General features: G+C 59.6%; 1 protein-coding gene across 2 annotated transcripts in view; it reads right to left on the bottom strand.

The window, feature by feature from the left end:
* Positions 1 to 12,436: 12,436 nt before the first annotated feature.
* LOC122374542 (PAN2-PAN3 deadenylation complex catalytic subunit PAN2-like) overlaps positions 12,437 to 26,617 on the bottom strand; it is a 169,186-nt gene continuing 155,005 nt past the window's right edge. For both annotated transcript variants that reach the window (XM_043353457.1, XM_043353380.1), the window contains exons 9-11: positions 22,283 to 22,504; positions 20,689 to 20,798; positions 12,437 to 13,069 (exon numbers count right to left, since the gene is read on the bottom strand). In XM_043353457.1, the coding sequence (XP_043209392.1) occupies positions 12,888 to 13,069; positions 20,689 to 20,798; positions 22,283 to 22,504 (514 nt within the window). In that variant the 3' untranslated portion in view covers positions 12,437 to 12,887. The remainder of the gene's footprint in view (positions 13,070 to 20,688; positions 20,799 to 22,282; positions 22,505 to 26,617) is intronic.

Here is a 26,617-nt window from a genome sequence, read left to right as displayed (position 1 = left end):
GGACGCCCTCCCTGACACCGGGGCTGACCTGTCGGTGGGCGGCGAGGACCTCTTGGCACAGCTGGGGACGTCCCGGGAGGATCTCCGCCGACCAGTGCACCACCCGCGCGCGGCCAATGGGAGCGTCATCCCGTCGGTGGGGATTCTGCCGGTCACCATCGCACTGGGGGACATCCAAGCAGAGGAGGAGGTACACATTCTGCCGGGAGTCAGAGGACTTCTACTGTCCTGGGAGGTCACGAGGACCCTGAAGCTCATCCCAGCAGACTACCCCCGGCAGATCGCGGCGGTAGGGAAGCCGGAGTCCACCACTGCCGCCACCGCAGAGCGCCGCCTGAGCTCGGGTCCCGATCCGACCGCTGGAGTCGGCCACTGCACGCCAACGGCCAACCCCAGCACGACGGCCGACCTGGCGGGCCCGCTGACGCCGCCTCCTGCTGGAGGGTTAGAGAACGCCCAGGACCCAACCAGCATTCAGAGACCTGCCGGGAGCGACCACTCACCAGAGTCACGTGAGTACACTGACCGATATCGGCTGATGTCGGAGTTCGAACGAGTGTTTGATGGCCACATTCGCACGATGCCAGGGGAAAAGTTTACCATTCACCTCCAACAGGATGCCCGGCCGTTCTGCGTGACGACCCCTCGGCGCATCCCGCTGTCCCTACGGGAACCACTGAAGGCAGAACTTGATCGACTGGAGGCAGAGGGAGTCATCTGCCGAGTCACTGCTCCCACCGAATGGTGCGCCCCCATCGTAGTAACGCCCAAGAAGGGAGGCGCAGGTGTGCGGCTATGCGTGGACCTATCTCAGCTAAACAAGTTTGTTCGGCGGGAGCGGTACCAGTCGCCCACACCGATCGAAGAAGTCGCCTCCATCCGTTCGTCTGAGGCGCGTTGGTTCACCGTATTCGACGCCCTGAAAGGGTACCATCAGTGCCCTCTGGCTGAGGACAGCAGACTCTTGACCACCTTCATCACCCCCTTCGGACGCTTCGCGTTTCTCAGGGCCCCGTACGGAGTGACCTCTATATCCGAGCACTACAACCGCAGAATGGATGAGGCGTTTGAGGGACTGACCGGCTTCAGAAAAGTGGTGGATGACGTGATCATCTTCAGCCGCACCAGATCGGAGCATCTTCAGCACGTGCGGCAGTTCCTGCAGCGTTGCCAGGATCGGGGAGTCTCTCTCAACGCCAGCAAGCTGCAGCTGGCACAGCAGACTGTCAAGTTTGCTGGATTCATCGTGTCCGGAGACGGCTACCGACCAGACCCGCAGCTCACTGAAGCCCTCTCACAGTTCCCGACACCCAGCAACTTGACTGAGGTCAGGAGCTTCTTCGGGCTCGTCAACCAGGTGGCTTACTTCGTGGACGACGTAGCCGAACTGCTGACGCCCCTCCGCAGCCTCCTCAGCTCACGGCGCGAGTTCATCTGGGACGAGAACCATCAGCTGGCATTCGACAAGGCCAAGGCCGCCCTGACTTCTCTTCCAACTCTCGCCTTCTACGACCCGAAGCTACCAACCCGGCTGGAGACGGACGCCAGCCGAGCGCGGGGGCTAGGGTTCGTCCTTCGTCAGGCTCATCCCGACGGCACCTGGCGCGTGATTCAAGCAGGGTCACGCTTCCTGAGCGATGCCGAGACAAGGTACGCAGTAATAGAGCTGGAGGCCTTGAGTGTGGCATGGGCGGTGCGGAAGTGTCATATCTTCCTCAGCGGGCTGCCGTTGTTCCAGATTCTGACTGACCACCGCCCTCTCGTTCCGATACTCAACAGCAAGATGATGGACGAGATCGAAAACCCACGCCTTCAGAGACTTCGGATGAAGATCGGTGAAGCTGGCGTCTTCACCGCCAGCTGGCGGGCTGGAGCTGAACATGTCGCGCCGGACGCTCTCTCCCGAGCACCGGTCCAGGATCCTGAGCCGGGGGACGAGGTTGGTGAGGACGCCGCATCGCTCCGGGTGTGCGCGGTCGTAGTCGCAGAGCTGCACGCGTCAGGCACCGACGTCAGGCTGGACGAGGTACGCCGCGCTGCCCTGTATGACCCCGAGTATCAGTCATTGAAACGCACTATTGAAGAAGGGTTCCCCCAGACCAAGAATGACACACCAGAATCTATCCGCAGATATTGGACTGTTCGTGACCGACTGTCTGTCGATGACGGACTCGTGGTATGTGGGTGCAGGCTGGTTATCCCACAGGAGCTGCGCAAGGCTGTCCTAGCTGCCCTCCACGACGGACACCTGGGCAGGGAGAGGACGAAGAGCCGAGCTCGTCAGGTCGTCTACTGGCCCGGAATGGACGCCGATGTCGAGAACGTGACACGAAGCTGTCGGAACTGCCAGGCCCAGCTCCCGTCACAGCAGCGAGAGACCGTCCTACACCACCAGCCTACACAGCGACCGTTCCAGTCACTTGATCTTGACTTTGCAGAACACGCTGGGCGTAAGTACCTGATTGCTGTAGACGGATTTTCGGGGTGGCGCTTCATCAAGTTGCTGGGGAACTGTGCACAGGCTAAACAGCTGATGTCAGCAATGCGTGAGATCTTTTGTCAAGTGGGTGTACCTCAATGGATCATGTCAGACGGAGGGCCCCAGTTCGCATCCAAGGCGTTCCAAGACTTTCTGTGTCGGTGGGGTGTGGAGCATAGACGGTCATCTCCCCACTACCCCCAATCTAACGGGAGGGCGGAGGCAGCGGTGGAGGCCGCCAAGAAACTGATCCGGTGCTGTTGGGATGATTGCAGGAATCAACTGGACGAGGAACGGTGGACAAGAGGAATTCTACAGCACCGCAACACCCCCGGGAGAGGAGGAAGGTCGCCAGCACAGATCGTCTTCGGACATCCAGTGAGAGACACGCTGCCTGCTCATCGGCGGAGCTTCGCCCCCGAGTGGCAGATCGCTGCCGATGCGGCCGCTGGCCGCCTGTCGGAGCAACAGCAGCGCGCGGACGACCTCTATAACCGGCAGGCTCGGGACCTGGAGCCACTGGCCGTCGGTAACCAGGTGTCTGTCCAGGACGACCGCACCGGGCGGTGGGACCGTTACGGTGTCGTGTGTGAGGTTGGGCCCCATCGGAGGTATTTTGTGCGGTTGTCCAGCGGGCGTGTGCTGACGCGAAATCGTAGGCATCTGCGGCGTCGTTATGGCCATGCCATCCCTGACGAACTGGCTCAGTGCGTGCCACCGGTGGTGAGCCGGCCGCCGCCGGTGCTCCAGCAGAGGGAGCCTGCGGCCGCGGCGCCGTCGGCCCCGCTCGGGTTGAGACGATCCACGCGTGTGAGAAGGCGCGTGAAACGGTTAATCGAGGAAATGTGAGCAGATGTGACTGTGGGGGAGGGGGAGATGTGATGGGTTTGCATCTCCACTAGGTTGGCACCTCATCGGCCGGTGCCGGCTGCTCCGTTCGCCTGGCCCGGGCCGCGGGGCATGACCACGGATCACGTGATCGCCTGAGGCCCGGCGCCGGCGGCTGGGGCTGCCGGCGGGCCGGCTGGGAGTCTGGCGGGAACCGGGACGGCGCGCGGAGCGGGGAGCTCCGCGCTGAGTTGTGATTGCGACCTCATCGGCACCGGGTGGTGGCGGAATTGTTACCGACAATATATTCAGAGTTTGTGCACTTTGTCGTTTTGGCCAGACCAGCACACTGCTCTAGCTAGCTTAAAGTTCCACAACGTTTCCGGAGCACCGTACCCAAACTCAGTTCATGTTACAAGAAAAAACAGTAATAATGCCTCCTAATTTTGAATGAAATATAGGTATGAGTAATTTGATTTGGAAAGCAACAAATTTCCGCACATCATTTTAGCAAAATAACTATTTTCTTCAGCCATCAGGTTACACAAAACTATAGTAAACTTTATGATCTAGTTTACACAAAACCAAAGCCCCGATTTTAACAAATGTAGATTAAATTTAAACAATTTTAAAAAATGTATCGTGGAGAAAATGAATAGTGTAGATTTGTAAAGCCGGGATATTTCACGGATTAGGCACTTAAAGAAATATCTTCACCTTTCTTTGAGCCACCAGCCTTCACCCAAGTTTTACACGAATGTAGTGAAGCAGACAATGTGGCAACTCAAAATTGTGATGGTTTGAGATAATTATGACGGTAAAAGAAAAAGCAACACAAGGTTCCTTACCCTCGTTTTTTCACATGGGTTCAGATGAGGCTTCAACTGTTGCCGACCTGAGGAGCTATAGGGACTTGAGCTTTCCAAAACTCAATTTCTAAGGGCACTGAGAAGTGTTTGGCTTTCACACGAATGCGATAGTAAGTTATATGAAGTTGACAAAGCAAGCAAAGCAAAGCATGATGCCCCGCGCGTCCGCCCGCGACCACGCCCCGCGTCCGACTCCCGACCGCCGCGTGACCCGAGGCGCCCGGCGGTCACGTGACCTACCGGCCGGGACTGCAAACGGCCTTCACCACCATTCTTGTATGACGTCATATCCTACTGAGGTGCTGATTGGTCGGAATTAGATACCTGAAGGTAATTATCTGCCGTAGTTATTTTTATTTCATTGTTTTGCGTGTTTTCTTATATGAAATGTAATTAAAAAATTTGCCATATTCTAATCACCATTAAAACATAACTGAATAGGTATAAAAGAGAACTCGATATATACTTTCCTTGTTTTTAAGAATTCCGGAATTAGATACCCGAGGGAGCAAAGAGGGAGCAAGTTGCCACGCTGATTTGATACCTCACAGTCGAAAGGTGGGCTACTAGAACCGAAAATTGCTGTGTTTGTAAATAAATAAGTGATTTGAGGGCAAAGAATGCCCGGATTTAAACTTCTAAAATTATTTTGAACATAAAATATTTCAGTTTGAGGGATGTTAAGGCCTCAAAGAGTAGGTACTTTTCAGGTATCAAATAGGTTCCTCTGCGAAAGTTCCGTCGTGAAAACGGCTAGTGCCAACTTTTATCTCGCTATCGGCAGCACGTTAAAAAAATATAGATAAAGACCATCGCCCCCCCCCCCCCCCCCCCCCCCGGGACGGCACCCGTCCCTTCTCTCGGCCGAGCGTTCCTTTCCCTTTTTGTAAGTCCTAGTATAATCACCAATATTATATCACAGGCTGTGAATGTAATACATCCGTTCCGCTGTACGCACCATCCCGTTCTGTGCCCCCCTTCCGCTCCACACACATCAGCCGAGCTTCAAGTCAGTCGGGCTAGCGTTACCCCGCGTTCGATGTCTCCCGGACGGCGAAGATTCTATGCCGTCCGGGCCCAAAATGCCGTTCGATGTCGCACGGACGGCAAAGATTCTACGTGACGTCACGTAGAATCTTTGCCGTCCGCGCAGAATCTTTTGAGCGTACTACGGTGGGCAGAGAGGCAATGATGGCGCGTATTTCAAAAGCGGCGCAGCAGCTGTGTACATATGTTGTTGACATTTGTGAGCGGTCTCTATGGAAACGTAAACTTGGGCCTTTTTCAAAACTGACGCACATTGCGTAAGTGGCGCACAAAATGGCCGGTCTCGTCGTCCGACTGTGTGCTTCTTTGAACGCAAAATAGAATATTCTGCATAGAATGTTCTTCGTCCGAGGAGACATCGAACGCGGCCTTATTCTCTCCTCCCTTCCTGGCTTCACAGCGCTAAAACCCAGAGCCGAGACTTCCCGAGCGCGACCTCTGACCCCACGCGGTCCGAAGGGTCAGCCTTGGGTCAGCCGATGCCTAAGGGCGCGCCGCCCGCCGGCCACCCGGATAGCCTCTGCTGAGTCTCCCTTCCATGCTCCGTTTACTACGCGCTCGATTCATTCATGATTCTGTGTTTCTGCGTCCCTCTCGCTAGGTGGCACCACGGATGTCATATAGGTGATCCCAGGAAGACTGCGGCCAGAATGCCCCAAACGGCAGAAAATGAGGTTTTTGCCAAATATCTCAATAAGTATTTGGCTTACAACGATGCAATTTCACAGTGTTGTGGCAAATGTGTATACGCACAAATCGGGTTAATACTTATGCATTTGCACTTGATATAAGACCAGATATAACCTAAAAAGCAAAACCAACCACTGTTTTACTGGAAAGCCGTACCCCCGTTGCTCCTGCCCCCCCCCCCTTGGCTTCGCCACTGCCGCCACTACAGCTTCGGGTACCTACCGAAAATACTAATTGACTAGGCAGTCTTACGATCATTTATTTCAGCAGTCGGCGCGCAGCCACCGCGCAATTCAACATCTTGACTCTACTTATCATGAATCTCAGAATAAACAATAGCAAGAAACAGAAATACCCCATAGTAGCCACACTTTACGACTTTCTAACAGGTCCCGATTTTCCCGACTTTTGGGTCATTGACCTGACCTGAAAGGTCAACTAATGACCTAGGACCTTAAAATTGGGTATCATCTGCTTCCTCTCATCACGGGCAACACGCTCCTTTTTTCCGCAAAGCTCTAGCAGCTCAATCAGGGGCAAAACGGCAGGGGGGGGGGGGGGTCCCTTATACGTTTGCGGCTGGAAAAACGCCAATACGGGCGAGGGTTAACACCTTTGAGAAAGCAATGAGTATCGCATAACATCCCATCCTATTATGTCCCGTTTTGCCCGGGCGCCGCTCCAGACACGGCGCGGCGACGGGCGCACGGGCGGGGGGGGGGGGGGGCGCACGGGGCGGGGGGGGGGGGTGCCGGGCGCGGCCGGGCCGGAACACAACTTCGCGGGGCGGGGGGGGGGGGCGGGGGGATGGCGCCATTAAATTCGCGGTCGCCTAATACGTCGCCATCCTTTTGTATTGCATACAAAATTCGACGACGAAGTTGATTGTGATAGGGGCATTCCATGTCAACCGGGACAGCCAAAATCGGCCACCTCTGCGATTTTGTTCAAACTTGGTATACTTATTGGCTATTGGGTGAAACCTCTGAGAGTGAAAGGATTTTGTCATATGCCCTCGGGCTACAGAGATACAAGTCGCTAAACTTCTTCTTTATGAACAGAATTGGACGTGTATTGCAATCTTGAAAGATCTATAGCTTCAACATTTTTGAAGTTATTAATTTCAAACAAACTGAAACGTGTACATAAGGAGTTATGCTAGAAAAATTTGATAATTTTTACATTTTTTCGGTGATTTTGAATTTATTTCATTTTGAATTTATTTCTGAAATTGTAATTTGTGAAAAATGGGTACCCTTCGATTTTGCTCAAATTTAGATATTGTCTTCCACTACACGTAAGGCACAGGTGCTGAGAAAATTAGAGTGGGCCAACGATAACTTTGGATGATATAGCAACAAGTAGTGCAACGTAGCACGGGCGGTGGAAGGGGCCGATTTCGCTAACCACACCAGTTTATCGCCAATAACTCACGACATAATTATTATATTAACGTTAACCTTTCAGTATCTGTCCAGAATCGAATTGCAAATCCTCTCGTGCAAGACATAGGTAAATCAGTCCACAACTTTTCTAGTAATAGCGGTGTAAAGTCAAACATTCCTGTCGGAGCGGCTCGGCGGCCGGCGCCGGCCGTTGCCGCCTGAATGGTAGACTGTGCCGGCGCGGGACGGTTCCATCTTTGCACCGCGCTTCTTACCGCTGATTATGATCGATTCGTGTCAAATTTTGTGTGAAGGCTTAAAAATGTACAGGCAATCTAATGTTCAAATAAATACGAAAATCAACTGGTAAAATTAAATTATTAGGGTGCAAACACAATATGTGACTTTGACGTTTCCCGCGTCGGCCGATCCCCGCCTCTACCGGCGACATCTTACTCTTAGCAAGCCACTAACTGCCAAATTTATGGTAAGATTAACTAGAGATTCTCATAACACTATAAATGTATAAAGGAAGAAATAGGAAAATCGGCCAGTATCTCTTAGAGCTATGGACGTATAAACGCAAAATAGTCACTATAGCAAATTTGATCACGTTTAACCTCATTTGATCTTGAATATATTGATCTAGGACCATGAAATTGGCACACGATAAAGTTCCCCGCCTACAATTCAAATTCCGTTTTTTTTTAAATACCTTTTTTGGCTAAACCGGGCTTTTCTCCCCTAGCGCTGGGCAGGGGCGGATCCAGGAAAACTCCAAGGGGAGGGTCATGAATCGAAGTGGTGCCCCTACCTATACCCAAAATTAAAAACTCAACGGATTTCGTCCACTTCATTTTGGTGGTGCCCCCATTTTCAGTTTTTTATTTTTATTTTTTATTTTTAGTCAGTATCCTCTTAGCCACAACCACATTTAGGTACCAATTGTAAGCAAGTATATATGAATGTGCTATGTGTATATGTATATGTTGTGGACGCTGAGTAGTGAGTACTTACCAGGAACGTTATCAGGTAAGCAAATCGTTGTCAGTCCGACGAACTTGACACTGGCGTCTAAAGGGTCTGTCCTTGACACTTCAGGCTTGTCAGGGGCACCAAAGTCCTTCCAGGGACACCACAAACCTGTCAGGGGCACCTATGGCCTTGTAGGGGTGCCACAGGCCCGCCAGGAAGCAGGGGCACCACAGGCCTAGCAAGGACACTACAGGCCTGTCAGGGGCACAACGGGCCTGTTGGGCCCATGAGCACCCCTAGGGGCAGGGGCACCACAGTCCTTCCAGGGGCACCGCAGGCCTGTGAGGGGCACCAGCGGCCTAGCAGGGGCACCACTGGTCTATCAGGGGCACCACGAGCCTGTCATAGCCAGGCATCTCAGGCTTGTCAAGGCCCAGGGGCACCACGGGTCTGTGAGGGGCACCAGCGACCTAGCAGGGGCACCAGTCAACACAGGTCTGCCAGGGGCGCCACAGACCTGCCAGGGGCACCACAGACCTGCCAGGGGCACCAGAGGGCTGCCAGGGGCACCACTGGCCTTGCAGGGGCACCTTGGGCCTGTCAGGGGCACCACGGGCCTGCCGAGGGGCACTTCAGACTTTTCAGGGGCACCAGTCCTCTCCGGGCGCAGGGGCACCAGAGGCCTGCCAGGGGCACCAGCGGCCTAGCAAGGGCACCAGAGGCCTGCCAGGGGCACCACAGGCCTAACAAGGGCACCACGGGCCTGTCAGGGGCACCTCAGGCTTGTCAGGGCCCAGGGACACCACAGTCCTTCCAAGGGCACCGCAAGCTTGTCAGGGGCACCAGAGGCCTGCCAGGGGCACCACAGGCCTAGCAAGGGCACCACTGGCCTGTCAGGGGCACCTCAGGCTTGTCAGGGCCCAGGGGCACCACAGTCCTTCCAGGGGCATTACAAGCCTGTCAGGGGCACCAGAGGCCTAGCAAGGGCACCACAGGCCTGCCATGGACACCACAGGCCTGCCAGGGGCACCACCGGCCTTGCAGGGGCGCCTCAGGCCTGTCAGGGGCACCACGTGCCTGCCGGGGACACTTCAGGCTTGTCAGGGGCGTTACAGTCCTGTCAGGGCCCAGGGGCACCAGGCCCGTGGTGTCCCTGCTAGGCCTGTGGTGCCCCTGGCGGTCCTGTGGTGCCCCTGTCAGGACTGAGATACCCCTGATAGGCCGGTGGTGCCCCTGGCAGGTCTTTGGGCCCCCGGGCCTCAAGGGGGGGGCCATGACCCATGTGACCCCCCCCCCTTGGATCCGCCCCTGGCGCTGGGAGAGTCAGGCGTATTTTCTTTTTGCAACCAAAGAGAGGCGCTGCCCGGAGAATGCCCAATTCCATCATTAAATACTGGCTTACGATGACCAGCTATCTTCGTGGCTTAGTAGTAAGTGTGCCGAGTGTACCCACCTCGAAATCTAAAGGTCGCTGGCTCGCAGCGGGTCAGCCTGGAGTGTTAAACACGCATTTGTTTTTTAAGTAGCATCTGGCCAGCCGGCAACTGTCGGTTTTTGCGAAGCTATTTAAAAAAATGAACCCATGCCTCGGTCCATTTGACCTGACCTCAGAGTTCGCCGGTTGACACGAGACCTTAAAAATCAGTGCAAGTCGCTGCGTCTCATAAGCTGCTTAAGCATCTGCTTTGCACGCTCGGTGCACACGGCGCATACGCTCGTTTTTCCACAACGCTCCAGCTCCATCAGGGGCGAAATGGCGAGGGTGGTCGTACCAACCCGCCATCGGCCGACGGATGTGTAAAAAACCAATAGGTCCGGCGAGGGCTACATTATGTTGTAAAAGAGCGTAATACATAATGTAAAAGAGCGTAATACAGGCCAGGACCGCCTATGACGTCACCTCGTCTGGGACCTAGATCCCCCCCCCCCCCACGCAAATATCGAATTCACCGCCACTATCGCGACTTGTGTGGAGACTCCGTACAGGTTTTTGGACCAAAGTTGAGCGGACGCCGGACACTGACGGCAGCGGCGGCGGCGGCCACGCCAGTCGACGTGTCGAAGGCCTCGGTCCATGGTGGTGTCGGCGGCCTCGGCCTCGGTCCATGGCTGTGTCGGCGGCCTGGTGGTGTCGCCGGCCGCGGCCTCGGTCCATGGTGGTGTCGGCGGCCTGGTTGTGTCGGCGGCCTCGGTCCATGGCTGTGTCGGCGGCCTGGTGGTGTCGCCGGCCGCGGCCTCGGTCCATGGTGGTGTCGGCGGCCGCGGTCTCGGTCCATGGCTGTGTCGGCGGCCTCGGTCCATGGCTGTGTCGGCGGCCTCGGTCCATCTCCATGGCTGTGTCGCTGTGCCGACAGTGGAGATGGCTCTGTTCTGCTGTCAGTGGCGCGGGGCCGCCGGCTCATCCCAGTCAGCGGTGGCCGAGCCCTCCGCCCGGCGGCGCGGCCGGCCGGCTCGGCGGCGCGCCGGGCCGTCGGCCAACTGCCGAGGCACGCCAGCGGCGTCCAGCGCCGATCGACAGGACGGGCCGAGTCGAGCAGCTCTCCCCTCTGGGCCCACACAGCCGGCTGGAATGTCTAACGCAAACACGCCGTCCGATCACGGCTCGGTGCAGCGCTGGGGCCGGCGGCGCCAGCTCCGCTCCGGCACCGCTGTCGGCAGGCCAGAGCGCACACACAGCCGCCGTCGTATGTCGTATGTATATAATATGTCTAAAAAGAATGTCCCTCGCCACAGCGCGGCGCTGGTGTCGCGAGCCGGTAGTTGGCTAAATCCGCACCGAGACCACGAGACCCATGCGCTGGGCGACAGCTACGCAGTGGCTGATAGTAGCGTAAAGGTCTAGCTACACTATGCGGGATCCTACGTCCGTGATCTGCGAGTTTGCGGATTTTGCAGAAAATCTGTACCTACGCAGGTCAAGTTCAGCTGATAGGAAATAGGTACACAGGGTCGGCTACACTGGGGTCACGCAGATTCAGTCAAGGAAATCCCGGACGTTCAGTACAGGAAATGCCGGATAGTCGGGACGGTCAGGATGTTCCGTACCGATATAAAGTTCAGAGCTACGAACTTTTTTCAGAATCTGCGAGATTGCGTGATATGAGACAGTTGATGGCGCACTTGGTGGCGCACCGTATGAATCCAAGTGACGTACCTAATTAATAATTGTTTCTTTAATTTTCATGTGTTTTTGATTTATTAACAAAATAAACTAATTATCAATAAAATAGTATAGAAGATAGCAAACTTAAGCGTTTGTTACGAAACCATTTATTAGTTATTATTACGTCAGCATACAATAATTCACGGAAAATTCTGGAAAATCGCAGAAACCGATGTCAAGGGAGTCTCGCAATCACGGTTCTGCAGATCACGCACGTTATTTCCTGGATGGTCAAGCATTGTGTAACTCAGCCTTAACCCGCGCCCTGATGGGGTTCAAAGAGACGTTTACAGTGAGGGGCAAACTTAAAATAAACGAAATAAGTCAAGGTAAAACGCACCACAGTAAGCACGATTTCATAAGCTGGTGTACCTATCTCAATTTTCATGTAGAATCTTTCATGTATCAAGTAGGTAAAACCTTTTCGTGCACTCATGCAAAAGCAACTTCCATGTCCTAACAGTCAACCGTATTGGCATTTTTACACCCGCTGACGTAAGAAGGGGATTAGACCCCAAGCCGTTCGGCCTCCGACCGAACTTAAGTTTTGCAGAAAAAAAAAACGAGTGCTCTCCCCTTGACAAGAGGGAGCCCATGCTACCCAATTAAAAGGTCTTGGGCTAGGGGAGGGTGTGGTCATTTGGCCGGCAGTATAATTTGGTAAAAAAAAAAATCCGAACGTCAGGACCACTGAAATTTCGGGTTTGTAAGTACAACGTTTTCATTCAAGTTTGTGGTCTTCGTGAAACAGAAAGTTTGCGATTTCAATGTTTCTTACAAACTTCTTGTAAAATGGTTTGGAAATTGTAAACTCAAAATTCATACTAGGAGGTTTCGTGAAATCCAAAGCTCAAATGTCGGTAATTATGTCTTTTAAACTCAAGTTTTTTCTTTGTAATTGCGAACTTTATTTCTTAGTGAAACAGGCCTCTGAAGGAAAATGTGTAAAAGGTCCATGGTCCATCCCAATGAGAAAACCCCTCGAATCGATACCCTCCAGTGCGCGCAGCTCCCGTGTATTACAGCAGCATGGTGCGCGCAGCTCCCGTGTATTACAGCAGCATGGTGCGCGCGCGCCGCACACGTGCACGAACACGCACACACACGATGTCATAATCAGTCGCAGCGGATGAAATGCATAAAAACAATGAGCTTTCAGACTCACACAAAGCATAAAATGGTCATCATATATCTGTAATTCCACGGCAGCCAAATAGAGACCCGGCACCTATTTCAAACTATTTTGTGAACCAGCGACGGATGTGCCGGTTCTCGAAACTCAGTGCATGGGCTCTCACAGAGTTGAGAGCCGCGTGGCGCCCAGCGGCCGCACTGTACCAGCCAGCCGGCGGCTGCCCAGTGGCCTGGAGGGCGGACGGAGCCGCGCGGGCGGGCAGTGGCGCGGAGCACGGCACGCGCCTCTGTCTCGCTCTGGGTGAGCTCAGCGCGGCTCAGTCGCCGTCGTCGGTGGGCACCTTCCAGCCGGCCTGTCGGCCCGCCTCGTACAGCCGCTGGATGGCGTCGCCGAGCGCCGCGCCGCCCTGGGCGCGCAGTCGCTCGTAGCAGCGGTACAGCGCCAGCGCCGTGCGCGCGTCCTCCACAGAGTCGTGCGTCTCCGACTGGATACGCAGCTCTGCGCGGCACACGGACACGGACACCGGTCACAGGCGGGGCACGGACACAGACACCGGTCACAGGCGGCACACGGACACAGACACCGGTCACAGGCGGCACACCGACACAGACACCGGTCACAGGCGGGGCACGGACACAGACACCGGTCACAGGCGGCACACGGACACAGACACCGGTCACAGGCGGCACACCGACACAGACACCGGTCACAGGCGGCACACGGACACAGACACCGGTCACAGGCGGCACACGGACACAGACACCGGTCACAGGCGGCACACCGACACAGACACCGGTCACAGGCGGCACACGGACACAGACACCGGTCACAGGCGGCACACGGACACAGACACCGGTCACAGGCGGCATACAGACACCGGTCACAGGCGGCACACGGACACAGACACCGGTCACAGGCGGCACACGGACACAGACACCGGTCACAGGCGGCACACGGACACAGACACCGGTCACAGGCGGCACACAGACACCGGTCACAGGCGGCACACAGACACCGGTCACAGGCGGCACACGGACACAGACACCGGTCACAGGCGGCACACAGACACCGGTCACAGGCGGCACACGGACACAGACACCGGTCACAGGCGGCACACGGACACAGACACCGGTCACAGGCGGCACACGGACACAGACACCGGTCACAGGCGGCACACCGATACAGACACCGGTCACAGGCGGCACACAGACACAGACACCGGTCACAGGCGGCACACAGACACATACACCGGTCACAGGCGGCACACGGGCACCGGTCACAGGCGGCACACGGACACAGACACCGGTCACAGGCGGCACACGGACACCGGTCACAGGCGGCACACAGACACAGACACCGGTCACAGGCGGCACACAGACACAGACACCGGTCACAAGCGGCACACGGACAGACACCGGTCACAGGCGGCATACCGACAACGGTCAAAGGCGGCACACGGACACAGACACCGGTCACAGGCGGCACACGGACACAGACACCGGTCTCAGGCGGCACACAGACACAGACACCGGTCACAGGCGGCACACAGGCACCGGTCACAAGCGGCACACAGACACAGACACCGGTCACAGGCGGCACACCGACACAGACACCGGTCACAGGCGGCACACGGACACAGACACCGGTCACAGGCGGAACACGGACACAGACACCGGTCACAGGCGGCACACGGACACAGACACCGGTCACAGGCGGCACACGGACACAGACACCGGTCACAGGCGGCACACGGACACCGGTCACACGCGGCACACCGACAACGGTCACAGGCGGCACACAGACACCGGTCACAGGCGGCACACGGACACCGGTCACAGGCGGCACACGGACACAGACACCGGTCACAGGCGGCCCACGGGCACCGGTCACAGGCGGCACACGAACACAGACACCGGTCACAGGCGGCACACGGACACAAACACCGGTCACAGGCGGCATACCGACAACGGTCACAGGCGGCACACAGACACGGACACCGGTCACAGGCGGCACACGGACACAGACACCGGTCACAGGCGGCACACGAACACAGACACCGGTCAAAGGCGGCACACGGACACAGACACCGGTCACAGGCGGCACACGGACACATACACCGGTCACAGGCGGCACACAGACACGGACACCGGTCACAGGCGGCACGCGGACACAGACACCGGTCACAGGCGGGGCACGGACACAGACACCGGTCACAGGCGGGACACGGGCACAGACACCGGTCACAGGCGGCGCACGGGCACCGGTCACAGGCGGCACACAGACACAGACACCGGTCACAGGCGGCGCACGGACACAGACACCGGTCACAGGCGGCACACGGACACAGACACCGGTCACAGGCGGCATACGGACACCGGTCACAGGCGGCACACGGACACAGACACCGGTCACAGGCGGCATACCGACAACGGTCACAGGCGGCACACAGACACGGACACCGGTCACAGGCGGCACACGGACACAGACACCGGTCACAGGCGGCACACAGACACAGACACCGGTCACAGGCGGCACACGGGCACCGGTCACAGGCGGCACACGAACACAGACACCGGTCACAGGCGGCACACGGACACCGGTCACAGGCGGCACACGAACACAAACACCGGTCACAGGCGGCATACCGACAGCGGTCACAGGCGGCACACAGACACGGACACCGGTCACAGGCGGCACACCGACACAGACACCGGTCACAGGCGGGGCACGGACACAGACACCGGTCACAGGCGGCACACGGACACAGACACCGGTCACAGGCGGCACACCGACACAGACACCGGTCACAGGCGGCACACCGACACAGACACCGGTCACAAGCGGCACACGGACACAGACACCGGTCACAGGCGGCACACGGACACAGACACCGGTCACAGGCGGCACACCGACACAGACACCGGTCACAGGCGGCACACGGACACAGACACCGGTCACAGGCGGCACACGGACACAGACACCGGTCACAGGCGGCATACAGACACCGGTCACAGGCGGCACACAGACACCGGTCACAGGCGGCACACAGGCACCGGTCACAAGCGGCACACAGACACAGACACCGGTCACAGGCGGCACACCGACACAGACACCGGTCACAGGCGGCACACGGACACAGACACCGGTCACAGGCGGAACACGGACACAGACACCGGTCACAGGCGGCACACGGACACAGACACCGGTCACGGGCGGCACACGGACACAGACACCGGTCACAGGCGGCACACGGACACCGGTCACACGCGGCACACCGACAACGGTCACAGGCGGCACACAGACACCGGTCACAGGCGGCACACGGACACCGGTCACAGGCGGCACACGGACACAGACACCGGTCACAGGCGGCCCACGGGCACCGGTCACAGGCGGCACACGAACACAGACACCGGTCACAGGCGGCACACGGACACAAACACCGGTCACAGGCGGCATACCGACAACGTTCACAGGCGGCACACAGACACGGACACCGGTCACAGGCGGCACACGGACACAGACACCGGTCACAGGCGGCACACGGACACAGACACCGGTCAAAGGCGGCACACGGACACAGACACCGGTCACAAGCGGCACACGGACACAGACACCGGTCACAGGCGGCCCACGGACACCGGTCACAGGCGGCACACGGACACAGACACCGGTCACAGGCGGCACACGGACACCGGTCACAGGCGGCACACGGACACAGACACCGGTCACAGGCGGCACACGGACACATACACCGGTCACAGGCGGCACACAGACACGGACACCGGTCACAGGCGGCACGCGGACACAGACACCGGTCACAGGCGGGGCACGGACACAGACACCGGTCACAGGCGGGACACGGGCACAGACACCGGTCACAGGCGGCGCACGGGCACCGGTCACAGGCGGCACACAGACACAGACACCGGTCACAGGCGGCGCACGGACACAGACACCGGTCACAGGCGGCACACGGACACAGACACCGGTCACAGGCGGCATACCGACAACGGTCACAGGCGGCACACAGACACGGACACCGGTCACAGGCGGCACACGGACACAGACACCGGTCACAGGCGGCACACAGACACAGACACCGGTCACAGGCGGCACACGGGCACCGGTCACAGGCGGCACACGAACACAGACACCGGTCACAGGCGGCACACGGACACCGGTCACAGGCGGCACACGGACACAGACACCGGTCACAGGCGGCACACATACACCGGTCACAGGCGGCACACAGACACAGACACCGGTCACAGGCGGCACACAGACACAGACACCGGTCACAGGCGGCACACGGACACGGACACCGGTCACAAGCGGCACACGGACACAGACACCGGTCACAGGCGGCACACGGACACCGGTCACAGGTGGCACACAGACACAGACACCGGTCACAGGCGGCACACCGACACAGACACCGGTCACAGGCGGACACAGACACAGACACCAGTCACAGGCGGCATACCGACAACGGTCACAGGCGGCACACGGACACAGATACCGGTCACAGGCGGCACACGGACACAGATACCGGTCACAGGCGGCACACGGACACAGACACCGGTCACAGGCGGCACACGGACACAGACACCGGTCACAGGCGGCACACGGACACAGACACCGGTCACAGGCGGCACACGGACACGGACACCGGTCACAGGCGGCACACGGACACAGACACCGGTCACAGGCGGCACACCGACACAGACACCGGTCACAGGCGGCACACGGACACAGACACCGGTCACAGGCGGCACACGGACACAGACACCGGTCACAGGCGGCATACAGACACCGGTCACAGGCGGCACACAGACACCGGTCACAGGCGGCACACAGGCACCGGTCACAAGCGGCACACAGACACAGACACCGGTCACAGGCGGCACACCGACACAGACACCGGTCACAGGCGGCACACGGACACAGACACCGGTCACGGGCGGCACACGGACACAGACACCGGTCACAGGCGGCACACGGACACCGGTCACACGCGGCACACCGACAACGGTCACAGGCGGCACACAGACACCGGTCACAGGCGGCACACGGACACCGGTCACAGGCGGCACACGGACACAGACACCGGTCACAGGCGGCCCACGGGCACCGGTCACAGGCGGCACACGAACACAGACACCGGTCACAGGCGGCACACGGACACAAACACCGGTCACAGGCGGCATACCGACAACGTTCACAGGCGGCACACAGACACGGACACCGGTCACAGGCGGCACACGGACACAGACACCGGTCACAGGCGGCACACGGACACAGACACCGGTCAAAGGCGGCACACGGACACAGACACCGGTCACAAGCGGCACACGGACACAGACACCGGTCACAGGCGGCCCACGGACACCGGTCACAGGCGGCACACGGACACAGACACCGGTCACAGGCGGCACACGGACACCGGTCACAGGCGGCACACGGACACAGACACCGGTCACAGGCGGCACACGGACACATACACCGGTCACAGGCGGCACACAGACACGGACACCGGTCACAGGCGGCACGCGGACACAGACACCGGTCACAGGCGGGGCACGGACACAGACACCGGTCACAGGCGGGACACGGGCACAGACACCGGTCACAGGCGGCGCACGGGCACCGGTCACAGGCGGCACACAGACACAGACACCGGTCACAGGCGGCGCACGGACACAGACACCGGTCACAGGCGGCACACGGACACAGACACCGGTCACAGGCGGCATACGGACACCGGTCACAGGCGGCACACGGACACAGACACCGGTCACAGGCGGCATACCGACAACGGTCACAGGCGGCACACAGACACGGACACCGGTCACAGGCGGCACACGGACACAGACACCGGTCACAGGCGGCACACAGACACAGACACCGGTCACAGGCGGCACACGGGCACCGGTCACAGGCGGCACACGAACACAGACACCGGTCACAGGCGGCACACCGACACCGGTCACAGGCGGCACACGAACACAGACACCGGTCACAGGCGGCACACATACACCGGTCACAGGCGGCACACGGACACAGACACCGGTCACAGGCGGCACACGGACACAGACACCGGTCACAGGCGGCACACAGACACGGACACCGGTCACAGGCGGCACACCGACACAGACACCGGTCACAGGCGGCACACGGACACAGACACCGGTCACAGGCGGCACACGGACACCGGTCACAGGCGGCACACGAACACAAACACCGGTCACAGGCGGCATACCGACAGCGGTCACAGGCGGCACACAGACACGGACACCGGTCACAGGCGGCACACGGACACAGACACCGGTCACAGGCGGCACACGGACCAGACACCGGTCACAGGCGGCACACGGACACAGACACCGGTCACAGGCGGCACACGGACACAGACACCGGTCAAAGGCGGCACACGGACACAGACACCGGTCACAAGCGGCACACGGACACAGACACCGGTCACAGGCGGCACACGGACACGGACACCGGTCACAGGCGGCACACAGACACCGGTCACAGGCGGCACACGGACACAGACACTGGTCACAGGCGGCACACGGACACAGACACCGGTCACAGGCGGCACACGGACACAGATACCGGTCACAGGCGGCACACGGACACAGACACCGGTCACAGGCGGCACACATACACCGGTCACAGGCGGCACACAGACACAGACACCGGTCACAGGCGGCACACAGACACAGACACCGGTCACAGGCGGCACACGGACACGGACACCGGTCACAAGCGGCACACGGACACAGACACCGGTCACAGGCGGCACACGGACACCGGTCACAGGTGGCACACAGACACAGACACCGGTCACAGGCGGCACACCGACACAGACACCGGTCACAGGCGGACACAGACACAGACACCAGTCACAGGCGGCATACCGACAACGGTCACAGGCGGCACACGGACACAGATACCGGTCACAGGCGGCACACGGACACAGATACCGGTCACAGGCGGCACACGGACACAGACACCGGTCACAGGCGGCACACGGACACAGACACCGGTCACAGGCGGCACACGGACACAGACACCGGTCACAGGCGGCACACGGACACGGACACCGGTCACAGGCGGCACACCGACACAGACACCGGTCACAGGCGGCACACCGACACAGACACCGGTCACAGGCGGCACACCGACACCGGTCACAGGCGGCACACCGACACCGGTCACAGGCGGCACACCGACACAGACACCGGTCACAGGCGGCACACGGACACGGACACCGGTCACAGGCGGCACACCGACACAGACACCGGTCACAGGCGGCACACCGACACCGGTCACAGGCGGCACACCGACACAGACACCGGTCACAGGCGGCCCACGGACATGGACACCGGTCACAGGCGGCACACGGACACAGACACCGGTCACAGGCGGCACACGGACACAGACACCGGTCACAGGCGGCACACGGACACGGACACCGGTCACAGGCGGCACACCGACACAGACACCGGTCACAGGCGGCACACCGACACCGGTCACAGGCGGCACACCGACACAGACACCGGTCACAGGCGGCCCACGGACATGGACACCGGTCACAGGCGGCACACGGACACAGACACCGGTCACAGGCGGCACACGGACACAGACACCGGTCACAAGCGGCACACGGACACAGACACCGGTCACAGGCGGCACACAGACACCGGTCACAGGCGGCACACGGACACAGACACCGGTCACAGGCGGCACACGGACACAGACACCGGTCACAGGCGGCATACAGACACCGGTCACAGGCGGCACACGGACACAGACACCGGTCACAGGCGGCACACGGACACAGACACCGGTCACAGGCGGCACACGGACAACGGTCACAGGCGGCACACGGACACGGACACCGGTCACAGGCGGCACACGGACACAGACACCGGTCACAGGCGGCACACGGACAACGGTCACAGGCGGCACACGGACACGGACACCGGTCACAGGCGGCACACGGACACGGACATGTGCCGTTATGTTTCCGTTCCGTGGGTTGTGCCTCATGGCCCGTTGGTGAGTGGGCCGAGGCGAGGCATCGGCTGGCTGTCGGCGCCACTCACTTAGGAAGTGCCAGGCCAGAAAGCGCAGCGAGACCATCCTCTGGTGGGAGCGGTGGAACAGGTGGACCGTGTCGATGACCTGGTCCGGTGGCACCGTCAGATTGATCACCCTGAAACACGGCCAGCTGAGCGTTAGTGTAGGCATCGCCAGATATTTGGGATATGGGGGGGGGGGTTCAAAGTCAAATTTGTGTTAAAACCCTCCGATAACCTTCCAATAGTCGTTATTCGTTAGTCACTCTTATTAAGCCACGCCTCACTGGGGGGGGGGGGGGGGGCTGGAAGGTCAAACAATGATCTAGACCTAAAAATTGGGCAGCATCGGCTTCCTCTCGTCACGGGCAACACTCTCCTTTTTTCCACGAAGCTCTGGCTCGATGAGGGGTAAACGGCAAGGGGGATCCCCCTATATGTTCGCGACTGGCAAAACATTAATACACGAGAGGGTTAAGTCCTTCGTATATTGACGGGATCCTAGCGGCCGATTTAACAAAGTTGGGTATATAATATCTTCGTTTTGGCATTTTAAGTCCTAAGAAACTACACACTGTATAGAAATGGGCGGCTTTATTGAAATGGGAGGGCGTATTTTGAAACAGTTGTGTTTTCGTTTGTTTTGGACTGTACATATTTCACCACATCGACTGTTGGTATCACTATCAATATTACCTAATGCCGTGAAAAGAATAGCACACCATTTATAACACTGGACCAATGGAGTCGCGCCCCGCGAGCTCGGCTTCACCGCTCGGCCGCTACGGGCCGAGGAAATCGGTCCTCGCCTGAGGGCAGGACGGAGGTCAGCGAGGGAGCCCGGCTTCCCCTTTCCGACCCTCCCTACCTCGGTGGCGGATTCAGCCAAGTTCCCGATTCGCCTACCGTGGGAGAGCCAGGGGACATACTTTTTAGACATACCGTATCAATAGAAAACACAATTCTAACGAATAGTGTTGCCTATTTCAAACAACCTGCGGTTACCTGTGAAGTTGTAAACAAAGGCAACTACGAGCTGAGAGCCTGGGAAATACAAGCCAGGTAAAAATAATTTTGACAAAAGTTGATCGTCTGCGAAATCAATGTGAGCCGTGTACGCCAACCAGTTTTCTCAGTAATCAGCTAGCAATTCTCGTGCTGTGTTCGAGAAACCTTTACGTCGAGGGTCGAACTTAGAAGAAAAAGAAAACGACCTATAGCCCAAAACGCACGCATAGAATTTATCGGGAATAATTCACATGCATAATTTTGGCAACGTTCGATTTTCTCAGGTTCAGTTGTTGCCACTTTACTGGCTAAAGCACTTGCAAAGTCCAAAAAGCTACTTGGAACCAAATTCCTTTTGAAAAAAAAAAAACTATAAATATCTGCCGATGAAATTTATAGTTTTTAAGGTCGTCATGAAGTTGCCTGGGACAATATCTCCCAAAGTATGTCGGGATGCGGTTGAAAATGTCAACACAAATCGCCGGGTAAGATAACCCAATAGACGAAACGCTATCAAAATGTGAGAGGAAGGGTGTTATTTTGCGATTTTTGGGTCGATCTGTCGTGGAACGCCCCGGCGCTGCGGCTCGGACTGACTGCTTAACCGGCGCACCTGAAGTCGTTTTTCAGGCCGTGTCCGACAAACTTCACGCCGCTGTCGACCAGGAAGCGCAGCTTCAGATAGGTCGACTTCAGCGTGGTCAGGTGCTTGGAGGTGAAGTTGGCGTCCAGGTCGCCCGGCTTGATGCCCGAAAACTTGGTAAGGTAGTCAAACACCTGCTCCTGGGTGGAAATGTAGTCGTCGATAAACGCCAGACCCTCGCGGGGGCCGTGTCTGCCGACAGACCGAGAGCGGGGACAGGGTCAGAGGGGGCCGTGTCTGCCGACAGACCGAGAGCGGGGACAGGGTCAGAGGGGGCCGTGTCTGCCGACAGACCGAGAGCGGGGACAGAGTCAGAGTCACAGTACCACCAGACCCTCGCGGGGGCCGTGTCTGCCGACAGACCGAGAGCGGGGACAGAGTCAGAGGGGGCCGTGTCTGCCGACAGACCGAGAGCGGGGACAGAGTCAGAGGGGGCCGTGTCTGCCGACAGACCGAGAGCGGGGACAGGGTCAGAGGGGGCCGTGTCTGCCGACAGACCGAGAGCGGGGACAGAGTCAGAGGGGGCCGTGTCTGCCGACAGACCGAGAGCGGGGACAGGGTCAGAGGGGGCCGTGTCTGCCGACAGACCGAGAGCGGGGACAGAGTCAGAGGGGGCCGTGTCTGCCGACAGACCGAGAGCGGGGACAGAGTCAGAGGGGGCCGTGTCTGCCGACAGACCGAGAGCGGGGACAGAGTCAGAGGGGGCCGTGTCTGCCGACAGACCGAGAGCGGGGACAGAGTCAGAGGGGGCCGTGTCTGCCGACAGACCGAGAGCGGGGACAGAGTCAGAGGGGGCCGTGTCTGCCGACAGACCGAGAGCGGGGACAGGGTCAGAGGGGGCCGTGTCTGCCGACAGACCGAGAGCGGGGACAGAGTCAGAGGGGGCCGTGTCTGCCGACAGACCGAGAGCGGGGACAGAGTCAGAGCCACAGTACCACCAGACCCTCGCGGAGGCCGTGTCTGCCGACAGACCGAGAGCGGGGACAGAGTCAGAGCCACAGTACCACCAGACCCTCGCGGGGGCCGTGTCTGCCGACAGACCGAGAGCGGGGACAGAGTCAGAGCCACAGTACCACCAGACCCTCGCGGGGGCCGTGTCTGCCGACAGACCGAGAGCGGGGACAGAGTCAGAGCCACAGTACCACCAGACCCTCGCGGGGGCCGTGTCTGCCGACAGACCGAGAGCGGGAACAGAGTCAGAGGGGGCCGTGTCTGCCGACAGACCGAGAGCGGGGACAGGGTCAGAGGGGGCCGTGTCTGCCGACAGACCGAGAGCGGGGACAGGGTCAGAGGGGGCCGTGTCTGCCGATAGACCGAGAGCGGGGACAGAGTCAGAGGGGGCCGTGTCTGCCGACAGACCGAGAGCGGGGACAGGGTCAGAGCCACAGTACCACCAGACCCTCGCGGGGGCCGTGTCTGCCGACAGACCGAGAGCGGGGACAGAGTCAGAGGGGGGCGTGTCTGCCGACAGACCGAGAGCGGGGACAGAGTCAGAGTCACAGTACCGCCAGACCCTCGCGGGGGCCGTGTCTGCCGATAGACCGAGAGCGGGGACAGAGTCAGAGGGGGCCGTGTCTGCCGACAGACCGAGAGCGGGGACAGGGTCAGAGGGGGCCGTGTCTGCCGACAGACCGAGAGCGGGGACAGAGTCAGAGTCACAGTACCACCAGACCCTCGCGGGGGCCGTGTCTGCCGACAGACCGAGAGCGGGGACAGAGTCAGAGGGGGCCGTGTCTGCCGACAGACCGAGAGCGGGGACAGGGTCAGAGCCACAGTACCACCAGACCCTCGCGGGGGCCGTGTCTGCCGACAGACCGAGAGCGGGGACAGGGTCAGAGGGGGCCGTGTCTGCCGACAGACCGAGAGCGGGGACAGAGTCAGAGGGGGCCGTGTCTGCCGACAGACCGAGAGCGGGGACAGAGTCAGAGGGGGCCGTGTCTGCCGACAGACCGAGAGCGGGGACAGGGTCAGAGGGGGCCGTGTCTGCCGACAGACCGAGAGCGGGGACAGGGTCAGAGGGGGCCGTGTCTGCCGACAGACCGAGAGCGGGGACAGGGTCAGAGGGGGCCGTGTCTGCCGACAGACCGAGAGCGGGGACAGGGTCAGAGGGGGCCGTGTCTGCCGACAGACCGAGAGCGGGGACAGAGTCAGAGGGGTCCGTGTCTGCCGACAGACCGAGAGCGGGGACAGGGTCAGAGTCACAGTACCGCCAGACCCTCGCGGGGGCCGTGTCTGCCGACAGACCGAGAGCGGGGACAGGGTCAGAGGGGGCCGTGTCTGCCGACAGACCGAGAGCGGGGACAGAGTCAGAGCCACAGTACCACCAGACCCTCGCGGGGGCCGTGTCTGCCGACAGACCGAGAGCGGGGACAGGGTCAGAGGGGGCCGTGTCTGCCGACAGACCGAGAGCGGGGACAGAGTCAGAGGGGGCCGTGTCTGCCGACAGACCGAGAGCGGGGACAGGGTCAGAGGGGGCCGTGTCTGCCGACAGACCGAGAGCGGGGACAGAGTCAGAGTCACAGTACCACCAGACCCTCGCGGGGGCCGTGTCTGCCGACAGACCGAGAGCGGGAACAGAGTCAGAGGGGGCCGTGTCTGCCGACAGACCGAGAGCGGGGACAGGGTCAGAGCCACAGTACCACCAGACCCTCGCGGGGGCCGTGTCTGCCGACAGACCGAGAGCGGGGACAGAGTCAGAGGGGGCCGTGTCTGCCGACAGACCGAGAGCGGGGACAGGGTCAGAGCCACAGTACCACCAGACCCTCGCGGGGGCCGTGTCTGCCGACAGACCGAGAGCGGGGACAGGGTCAGAGGGGGCCGTGTCTGCCGACAGACCGAGAGCGGGGACAGGGTCAGAGGGGGCCGTGTCTGCCGACAGACCGAGAGCGGGGACAGAGTCAGAGGGGGCCGTGTCTGCCGACAGACCGAGAGCGGGGACAGTCAGAGGGGGCCGTGTCTGCCGACAGACCGAGAGCGGGGACAGGGTCAGAGTCACAGTACCACCAGACCCTCGCGGGGGCCGTGTCTGCCGACAGACCGAGAGCGGGGACAGAGTCAGAGTCACAGTACCACCAGACCCTCGCGGGGGCCGTGTCTGCCGACAGACCGAGAGCGGGGACAGTCAGAGTCACAGTACCACCAGACCCTCGCGGGGGCCGTGTCTGCCGACAGACCGAGAGCAGGGACAGAGTCAGAGTCACAGTAGGTACCGCCGGACAGAGTCAGAGTCACAGTACCGCCGGACAGAGTCAGAGCCACAGTACCACCAGACCCTCGCGGGGGCCGTGTCTGCCGACAGACCGAGAGGGAACAGAGTCAGAGGGGGCCGTGTCTGCCGACAGACCGAGAGCGGGGACAGAGTCAGAGTCACAGTACCACCAGACCCTCGCGGGGGCCGTGTCTGCCGACAGACCGAGAGCGGGTACAGAGTCAGAGGGGGCCGTGTCTGCCGACAGACCGAGAGCGGGGACAGAGTCAGAGTCACAGTACCACCAGACCCTCGCGGGGGCCGTGTCTGCCGACAGACCGAGAGCGGGTACAGAGTCAGAGGGGGCCGTGTCTGCCGACAGACCGAGAGCGGGGACAGAGTCAGAGGGGGCCGTGTCTGCCGACAGACCGAGAGCGGGGACAGGGTCAGAGGGGGCCGTGTCTGCCGACAGACCGAGAGCGGGGACAGGGTCAGTCACAGTACCGCCGGACAGAGTCAGTGGCGTACAGTCAGAGTACCGCCACCACAGACCGAGAGCGGGGACAGAGTCAGAGTCACAGTACCACCAGACCCTCGCGGGGGCCGTGTCTGCCGACAGACCGAGAGCGGGGACAGAGTCAGAGTCACAGTACCGCCGGACAGAGTCAGTGGCGTACAGTCAGAGTACCGCCACCACAGACCGAGAGCGAGGACAGGGTCAGAGCCACAGTAGGTACCGCCGGACAGGGTCAGAGCCACAGTAGGTACCGCCGGACAGAGTCAGAGTCACAGTATCGCCGGACAGACCGACAGACCGAGAGCGGGGACAGAGTCAGAGTCACCGTAGGTACCGCCGGACAGAGTCAGTGGCGTACATTAGAGTACCGCCACCACAGACCGAGAGCGGGTACAGGGTCAGAGTCACAGTAGGTACCGCCGGACAGAGTCAGTGCACCGCGACCACAGACTTGCAACTTAGTCATTTGCGAGGTCCACATTTGACTGGACGCTCTAGTCTATGATTATGGCGCTCCTGTAACACTTACAACCCTGCAGCATTCGGTGATGGTCGGCGGTGGTCGGCAATGATTTGGGTCGTAGGCGAGCCCGCCGCTGTC

The sequence above is a fragment of the Amphibalanus amphitrite genome, unplaced genomic scaffold (assembly GCF_019059575.1).
Source record: "Amphibalanus amphitrite isolate SeventyFive unplaced genomic scaffold, NRLGWU_Aamphi_draft 000004F_arrow, whole genome shotgun sequence".
NCBI lineage: Eukaryota > Metazoa > Arthropoda > Thecostraca > Balanomorpha > Balanidae > Amphibalanus > Amphibalanus amphitrite.
Note: the sequence above shows the minus strand (reverse complement) of the source record. Positions and strands in the feature narration are given on the sequence as shown.